Source organism: Puccinia triticina, chromosome 9A (genome assembly GCF_026914185.1).
Source record: "Puccinia triticina chromosome 9A, complete sequence".
In the NCBI taxonomy this organism is placed as follows: Eukaryota; Fungi; Basidiomycota; class Pucciniomycetes; order Pucciniales; family Pucciniaceae; genus Puccinia; species Puccinia triticina.
The window spans coordinates 6,559,082-6,568,978 of NC_070566.1; the positions used below are offsets into that span (position 1 = coordinate 6,559,082).

At 42.7% G+C, this 9,897-nt stretch overlaps 1 protein-coding gene across 1 annotated transcript; it reads left to right on the forward strand.

Annotated features, from left to right (window-relative positions):
* Positions 1–7,805: 7,805 nt before the first annotated feature.
* Positions 7,806–8,939, forward strand: PtA15_9A670 (uncharacterized protein; the record flags this gene model as incomplete). Its single annotated transcript, XM_053172904.1, has 4 exons — positions 7,806–8,085; positions 8,215–8,360; positions 8,458–8,639; positions 8,738–8,939. 4 exons carry the CDS (start codon positions 7,806–7,808, stop codon positions 8,937–8,939), a joined length of 810 nt encoding a protein of 269 aa, XP_053024098.1.
* Positions 8,940–9,897: the final 958 nt, after the last annotated feature.

Sequence of the window (9,897 nt, forward strand, 5' to 3'; positions counted from 1 at the left end):
AGAGCAGTTGGCAATGCAGGATTTTGTGGAGGCTGTGTTTAGTTTGGATGAATACATCAAGAAGTACAATTTGTTGCCACCAAGCTTCACTTCACAAATCAAAATTTTTGAGCCCAGTAGCCTTGTGCCCATCATCAATTTCTTCATTACCAGGTCATTGGAACATGGAAAGCCACGGAATAAACTTGTGTGGAAGCCACAGGGAGTTATGCCAGGGCCAGAAATACTGAAATCACATACAGTTTTGAGTGGATTAAAAAGACTTATTCAAGGTATGTTCATTTTGATCAATCTTGCAAATCAAAAGTCTCAAAATATGCAGTGGTACTGAAAAATTGAATCTTCCTTAATACAGACAAACCCACAGCAACCAAGGAATATGAGAAACTTTTTACCTATCACTACATCAAATCCATCTTGGGAGAATTTATAGTAATATCAAGGATGAGTCGTAAAGATGTGGGTGTTGAAGAGTTTACCAGGATTCTAGAAGGTTTTGGTGCTGATGAATTTCTTGCGGATGCAAATGAGATTGATCGGATGCTGAGATTTCCTAGTGAAGATACATACATAAACATGAGGAAGATTGGAAAACACAAAGCTGCTCGTGCAATCCAAGAAATGTTTAGATGCTTCAATGAACCTTCAGATATATTGAAGGGTTACAATCAGCCATTTAAATTTCTCAGCCTTTACTACATGGTTTATTTTATGAAGAGGTACTACAAGCCATTAGTAGATGAATTGATCATCTACATCCCTGACAAACTCAACAAACAGCTCAAATACGTGTATCACTCAATTTGCAGCATCAAGCAGCATGAACATTCAAAAGGAATCCTTACAGAAGAAATTGAACATTATGGGATTGACATCAGTCAATGGGTAAAAAAAATTGAAACTTTGTTTGAAGACTTGAGAAAGTCAGGTGCCCAAGAAAAATAAAATAAAAACCCACCCATTTTCATGGAATAAATTGAATCATTGAAATTTCACCATCTCCTCTTTCCTTTATCTGTTACTGTTTGTTTTATTCAAAGCATTAGATGAAAATCTGTCATTCTGTTTTGCATCCACAACTGAAAGATGATTTCAGAAGTTCTAGATCATCAAGATGTGTTTAAAAACGGATCTTAAGGCCAAGATGGAAAAAGAGAAAGCAATACTGCAAGAGATAATCTGGAGCTTAAAACAGCAAAGAGGACCTTCAATAATAGGTCTGGGTTTCTAGCATGTGATTGTGTGGCAGAAAATGACTCAAACTGTAAGGTATTCTATCCTGTGAAGACCCCATGGAACAGTGTGCAGAAAAAATGATGATTAATTTATGTCATAGATGAGTTCCATTTATGCTATTAAATCAGATTGCCAGTCTGTGGGAATCAGACAAAATCATATTGGATATTTGGGATAGAAAACATGTTATGTGGAGGTGCAACTCCAACAGCACAGATTGCCTCTCAAGCTCTGCAAGATGCCTAGAAGCGCATCAATTATTGCTCTGCCACTGGTTCATTTCTGACCCACAGAATGCACCATCTATATTTTCAAGATCCTGATCATTCAAAATCATTAGCTCCTTATCCTCACCAAGAACAAGATCATGTTTATCCATTCTTTCCAAACCCTGGTCCTCTGACCAATGAGAACCACCAAAAAGTTTATCTGGAATTGATGTTCCACCCTTAACCCAGTTTTTCCATATACCTCATTCATCCTTGGCTAAACCATGAAGTTAGCCAATCCAAAATCATACATACCAAGCACTGATAACGGCCCAGTGCTGTCAGAGTTAAAAAAAATTGCTTCCCTCCATAATGCACATGCATGTTCCACTGCTGTCCCCAAACTTTCTGCCTCCATTTTAATGTGTTTACCTTTTTTTATCACCACTATTATAATAGCTTGTAAATCCTAATCTGAGATAGAAATCCAAGAATCTTCACTTCTGTGGAAGTTAACTGCGGTCACAAATATGTATTCATGAAGCAGTGTGAGTGCTTTTCCACCACACACCCTACCAAAATATTTCCTTCAAAGGGTGCTCCTTGAACTTTGTTATGAATCAATGAGATTTTTCTGGATGTGTTTGTTTTGCATTCTTCTCTTCACCTTTTTTAGACTGATCATGTCTGGTGTTTTCCAACATCACTGCTGGCACAGTATTTTTTTGAACAAGTTCTGAACCCTTTGGGTATCAGATTGAGGAAAATGTTAGACAAGCATATTTCCAACAACTTCTTGGTCAAAAATTTTCAAAAAAGTGTCTTCACAACTTATCAAGATGAAAGTTGGTCACCTAAATACCATCCCATTAAAAATGTGGAAAATTGAGGGTAGCTTGTGATGTTACTCAACCCTTTGAAAACAGTTGTTTCAGAGAATCTTCAGAACAGTGAAAGAAATTTGATGACATAACTATGTTAAGTTGCAATGGTGCCTATGCCAGAGTATCTCACATGTTGACTGCTGGAAGTCAAGAATTATTTTTCCCTATTTGAAGTCATTCTTCTCAACTTCTTACCCATCCACTGTCATTCTCTCCAGAAAAATTTCCAAGAAATAAGATCACATGATTTCCATCCTTGTTTCTATATATTTTTTGTGTTAATTGATGTCAAGGGATTTGCCCCAAGGAGAATTAAAAAGGCAGTGTAGAGCTGCAAGCACCATTTGAGATTAGGTTAGGCTGCAGTAGAATATCAGAATAAAGAGATCTCAATATTGCTGAGGCGTAAAAGGCCTCAGCCTTGTATGAGACAACCAAAGGGGAAAAAGGAACTCAGAAGGAAGAGAAGGAACAGCTGATCAGAACCAATGGTTTTCCATTCAAGGTATCCTACAAGTATCAGGCCCCAATTTTTGCATCATAATCAAGTTTGATGCATAATTTATTCTTTGTGACATGTAGAAATCCTTACCGCAAAAAAGGGGGTTGCACTTCACCTGCCTCCAGAATACTCATCATGCTTGCTTCTACCACTCACAAACAGCGTCTAAATAGACTACATACAACCAGGTTGTGAGGCCGGAGCAGTGAAATCTGTGGGAGCAGACAAAAAAAGAGAAATGCAAGGCTGTGCCATCCCATTTGGAAATGAGCATAGAATCTCAACATGATCATATTAGACTTTTTTTTCAGGGACTCTTGCAAATATTATGATTTTATGTGTTGGAAGTGTTTGGAGCTATGAAGAACCAACATTTGAGCTTAGCTAAGTCCCTTGATCAGAGGTGTGCAAGCGCTGTCACAAAGCAAAACTCCAAAGGAGGGACTACACCCAACCTCACAAAACAGTAGGTAGCAGAAGTTTGTTTTCAACCTTTTGTTAGGTTTTGTTCTGTAGCAGCTACACAAACGTACTTCACTGCAAGAAAAACTCTAAAAACTGCTTACTGTTGAGATGCAGCAAGCTTGAATCAATCCTCAGTTCAAGCTGGATTCAAGCACCCAAATTCCGTGCTTGTTCACCTTGAGTGTGTACCTTGTTCAGCATCCCAATGATGAACATGCTGTAGACTTAGTGCTCATGCAGTAGGCTGAGGCAAATTTTGCACCTTGAAAATGAGCATCCCCCTGAGCACCCTTTTATTTTCTTTTAGTAAACACTCAATGTGCCATTGAATCAAGCCAGAATGACATAAAAAGGGTATGTACACATGAAAGGAATATGTACATATGAAAGGAATATGTACATATGAAAGGAATATGTGCGCATGAAAGGGGAATGTCAGAAGGTGTATTAACACATAAAAGGGATATGTACACATGATGAAAGGGGTATGTATGCATGAAAGGGGTATGTGCAGTAAGGAGTATTTGGACATGAAAGGGATATGTAAACATCAAAGGGGTATGTAAACCTGAATGATGAAAGGGGTATTGAAAGGGATGTAAAAAAACTCAAAGGGGACATGTAAACATGAAAGGGTCATGAGTGCATGCCGGCAGGTGCAAATTGTTGTTCTCCACCGCATGGGCTGTATTCTCTGGTGACAGTCAACTGATTGGGGATGTGGTGAGCGTGAGAATGTGTGAAACCTTTTGAGGACAGAAGGTTTCACACGGGGCAGTGCAATAGGGTGGTTCCCTATTGGGTTGTATATATACAACCCAATCAAGGGTCCCTATTTGGGTTGTATATATATAGAAACCCAACAGAGACTTTTGACCGTTGTCCCTTTTTTAGGGCACCACATAGGGACTGCGGTGGCTGTGGTTTTGGCCCGCGGTCCCTTTTTGATCACAAACACCACGGGCGCTGTGAGAACTCCTTTGGGATGGGTGGCAGTTCTGCAAGGGGGAAATACCAGTTATAATATTTCAAAGATGTAAGAAGCTATTACAACTGTTATGGGTGGTTTGAAAGACCTGCCCCTCTATGATACTACACAAGAACTATCACAACAAATTTATTTATTGTTGTGGCAAACTAGTAATAGGGAAAACATGTGCAGCAGTCTCTTATCAGACCTAGATCAAAATTGAATTCAGCAGAAAGTGGATTTTGTATGGGAAATGGAGTCAGAGTGGTTTACAGCAGCCTTGAGTCAGATAATGGAAATGAGTCTTAACGTAAGATATGTTTTATATGGTTTTATATGTTTTTGATATGAAAGCAGATATAAACTGATACAAGACTTCTGAGAGAAATGATGTTATATGTGAACTATTCACAGTGTCTTTGCCCTCTTACTTAACCTTCAGTTAAGAGCACAATGGGTTAAGATCACTTTGACTTGTTAAGAGCACAAGTGGTGATGCTAGCTACTTGACTACTTATATATCCTCTGAGGCATGAAAGAGTTTGATGGGCAACTTGATTGAGATCACACTGCTGGATTTATGTGGATGGGAGTTGTAACTCTGAGTGAGATGTGTGTTCTGGTTAGGATTGCCTGAGTGGTATGCTGGAACTGAGGAGGGAAAATCTCCTCCTTGCCCATGGAGCCCACACAATTATGAAGGGGTCCACAGGTGGAGCCATGCCGTGGTATGTGGATGGAGCCAAACAACAACCCTGGAGGTGTCCACAGGTGGAACCATGCCTTGGTACATGGGCAGGGCCAAAACCACGCCACCCATATACAATAAATATGTACTTGAGTCTAATTCTATACTATGTACTATAAAAATATCTCTACAGTATGTAATTCTGCTTATGAAAACCATATAATCCTAATAACTTTTTACTGAGTGCAGCTAGCCTAGTGGTTCCAGTGAGTGACTAGGGGTTAAATGACCTGTAGAATTCAATTATGAAATAATTCATCTATAAATATGTCTCCTTATCAATAGTAAACTGTGACTTTATGTGATTTGATACTTGAAACATATTTGGCACGCCACAGCGCACAAATTTCAAATTTCATTGTCGAACCACCCAAGGCAAAAATTTGACATTGAAACACCGCAGGTATGGCAAATATCAGTCCCCATCAGGCAAGACGGTCAAAAGCCATCCACCAACGGGGCCAGGCCAGCCTCCCACAAACAGAACTTCTAGCCCCGTTGGGCATAAATTGCCATTGACAAGCCAGCAATCTTACCACATTACAACGGTGTTGCAATACAGTGCTCACACACCGTCCAAAACAACATTGCCCGTACTTTGCTAAGATTTCAGCTCAACAAAAAGAGGCAACAAGGAGGGAGGGACTATCCAAGGAGCTTGAAAAGAGGTTGTTGGGGCTCAGACTTGATGATTTTTATTTCATGTCCGAGGAGCGGACTTTAATCAAGCAACTAGAGCGCCCCCCAGCAAGATCCAAAGGGGGGCCTAACAACAATAACAGGGAGCAGGACTGGTGACAGGGAACAGGACTGGTGACTGGAACTGGTGACAGGGAACAGGAGACAAGTCATGGCCACTCGGCCAAACAAATCAGGACAGGTGACAGGAACAGGGGGCAGGGGACAGGGGACAGGGACAGGGAACAGAGAAATTTACTGGGGACTGGGGAAAGAATACTTTACTGGGGACTGGGAACTGGGAACTGGATAATTTACTGGGGAGTGGAGACTGGGGACTGGATACTTTACTGGGGACTGGGGAAAGAATACTTTACTGGGGACTGGATAATTTACTGGGGACTGGGGACTGGGGACTGGGGAAAGTAGGGGAATGTGAGCAAACAGAGAGACAGATATTCTAACATACTTGCCCCAGCAAGAATACTGCCCCACCACAGGCATGGCTTCACGACACAGCCCTTCCACAGTGTGCATGGACATGGATGATGAGCGCTGAAGTTTGAAGTAAATTTGATATGGGTTGCGGATTAGGATGTCAGTAATGGTCCTTGTTTGCATTGTCACAGTGTTGCCAAGAGGCCAAACTGTTCATCTCCGCAAGTGGCAGGTGGTCAGTTTGCATAAATAGAGCTTGGTCCTTTGGCCAAAGGAGATACCTTCTTCTCTCAGCTGGATGCAGACAGCATTTGGCCCCCCACTGAGATCAAAGTCATGGCAATTTAATTGCCATGACTTTGACCATAATTGCCAATTATGGTCATTCTTGCAGAAGAAAGTGCAGTCGCTGCTCTTGCTTCTGGCCCTGCAACCCGCTAAGCGTCCACTCTCATGCATGTTCCTGGTCTGTTTAACCCCCCTCCTGTACATAAAAACTTCAATGTACATATTTCTCTTTTCTTTCCATGTTGCTGTTTGACTCATGTCCCTGTTCCATCCCCCCTGTACATAAAACTTCTGTTTCTCTTTTCTTTCTGTTTCATTTGTGTCTTTACTAGCTTTTTTTATTTTGTTTTTCTGGGCAGATTGCTTTCCTATCCCTGATATGTGCACAATTAACAACCCACTCTCTTTTGTATTTATTGGTCGCATTGTGTGCCACTGCCGCAAGCAAGCAGACAAATCATGTGAGATTTTTGCAAGCTTTATTTTCCCTAAGACGGTCACACACGGTAGTTGAAGTAGAATGCCGTACATATGGCATGCATTGGTTTTGGCCGTGTGATGTATATATTGGCCATCTGGTATGGCCGGCCGTTTGGTTGACGTGCTGCAAGCAGCTGAGTAATGTCAGCTGCTTGCGTCTTGTGACATTGGATTCAGACGGTGAAATATGCAAGGGGGTGGAAGACGGCTCCACAGAGCCGTTGTGGGGCCTGTAGCTTGGCCGTATGTTGTTGCGAGGGAGGTCCTGTCCTGAGATGGGAAGATCAGCCCGTCCCCAGACGTACTTGTGCGCCCGGAGTGTATACACCAGGAAAAATCAATTGTTACCAGACATCAGGTGACATCAAGCAACAATGGCTGTCACTTTTTTCCAGGTCTGGCACTACCACAACTAGGCTACAACGGCCCCTTTGTTTCCTACAGGGGGCTGTACATGCAGCGAACTGTGCAACTGGTGGGTAGCTCAGTGGACTTAGGCTGATGTCACCTGTAGTCCAGTGACAATTTATTTTTTCTGGTGGTAGGGACCCGAATAGGGACTGGGGTGGAGATGCTCTGAGGTTGGAGGTCTGTTGGGTTGGGCCAACATTACAAATTTTCCCCAACAGCCAACCCCCCAGCCTGCCGGGGAGGTTTGGGCGGCCCATTGGTGGGTTTGCCCAACTGCTTCCCAAAGGAGTGTGTCATTGTTGGATCAAGGAATATCCGCGGATATCGGGATATCTGTCTATATCCGCATGTTTGGTAATCCCTGATCTCAGATATCTGGCCTGATCCGCGGGCCTCTGGCAGATATATCGGATTGACTACCGGATAGCCCGCACGGTATATATGGCAGGGTTGAAGCCTGAAGGGACCAACCCCCAACAGCCGACAACGCATTGCAATGAGCATGTACGATCAAGGAACTTACCCCTCTTCGTCGGCACCTTACGATCCGGGATATGGGACCACCCACGAGCCCTTACAATTCTACTCGGGATCGGCGGATCCGAACGTTTACTACGATCGACAGAGTCTCGAAGGTCAACGTAATGGTGTGACGGGCAGCATGTTATCATCGTCTCCCTATTCAAATGGGATCGGTGGCTCTATTGCTAGTTCGGGTGGATTTTGGAGCGCTTTCGGTACCGGCGGGATAGATGGGGAGCCCCCCCTATTGGAAGGTGCTTTTCAATTTTTGTCTTGAATTCAATTTTTTTTTCACCTACTTCTTTCAATACACATTGATTCCGAAAAATTCAATGATATCTTTTTTTTTCTTTGTTTACCTTTTTGGTTTCTCTCTGACTCAGAACTGGGTATAAATTTCGATCACATCAAGAGGAAATCGTTCGCGGTCTTGAATCCGTTTCGACAAATTGATCAACACCTAATGGATGACGCCGATCTAGCTGGACCTCTCGTATTTTGCTTCTGCTTTGGGATGTTCCTCCTATTTGTAAGTGTATAGTCCAATCCTGAATCAACGTACGATTACAATCTTATTCAAATCCAACTGAACATAGTCTTGAACTTTTCCTGCTCTCGAATTCTAGTCAGGGAAACCGCAGTTCGGTTACATCTATGGTCTAGCTCTATTGGGCGATCTGTCATTCTATCTGTTGCTAAATCTGATGTCCGAGACAGGCATTGATGCTTACAGGGTAGCAAGTGTCTTGGGTTACTGCCTACTACCATTGGTATTACTCAGCTTGATCACGGTAGCCGTGAGCATGGAGTAAGTTAAAACCTAATCCTCCGATCATCTCCCTCTTATTGTTTATATTCCATTCCCGCGTTCTGACGATGAGCGTGCATAACTTTGACTTTTGATAGTGGTTACTTAGGCTATATACTCTCAATACTTTCAATTCTATGGTGTTCATACTCAGCATCTGGGATGTTTGTATCGGTGCTAAGGATGTCGGAGCAGCGGCTCTTGGTCGCCTATCCGGTCAGCTTATTTTATGCCACGTTTGCTTTGTTAAGTGTATTCGATGCGAAGACAGGTACCGTCGGGGCGCGTGCAACTCGTTAAAAACATAACCGTATCAGCAGCGAGGTCATCAACTACGATGAAGGAGACATTTGCGGCGCCTCGGAGTTCGTTTCAACGCGGAGGGGCTCGACAAGACACTCCACATTCGGAAGCTGAAGTGGCTTTAGCACGGTTCTTACATGACACAAAGCGATTCCCCAAGCTCCTACCTCATTGATTCTCCTTTTGTCTCTACCCCTTGTTTTTTCTTCTTTTACTTGCAAAAAGATGTACAAGAAGGCTTAGGGGGCTTAGTATGTACAATGTGACCTGCATGCAACTTTGCAACTTGGTGTTCAAGAATAAACTTGAACACTGACTTGCAAAAGTTCATGCAAGTCATACTTGGCCAACTTTGAAACCCCCTATTGTATCTGCATTCTTCAATACTATTCCAAAAAAATAATGAACAATCAGAATCAATAGACTGACATGTGTAAAGAATGATAATGAATGAAAAAAATGAGGGACTTGAAAAATCGACTCCCGGAAATTAATTTTCCGACTCCCAAAAGTTGCGGACGTCGCGGAGACCGCTTCTGGACATCTCCCGCGGGTCATCAGGACCCAATTTTGGTCCGGGGCCCATTTGGGAGTCGGAAAATTGATTCCGCCATCCCAAATGGGAGTCGGAAAATTAATTTTGCAAAAATTGACAAAAAAAAAGAAAAAAATTATATCTTCTCACTGGGAGGCCCAAAGCCCCCCAAATTTTCACAGCGCGCAGAATACACCCTGAAGCTCCCATGCTGAAATTTTGGGCATCACCCCATGCCATAAATGGTGTGTGCTAGCTCTGCCACAGTTAACAGTGGCTCTGCCACAGTTAACAGTGGCTCTGCCACAGTTAACAGTGGCTCTGCCACAGTTAACAGTGGCTCTGCCACAGTTAACAGTGGCTCTGCCACAGTTAACAGTGGCTCTGCCACAGTTAACAGTGGCTCTGCCACAGTTAACA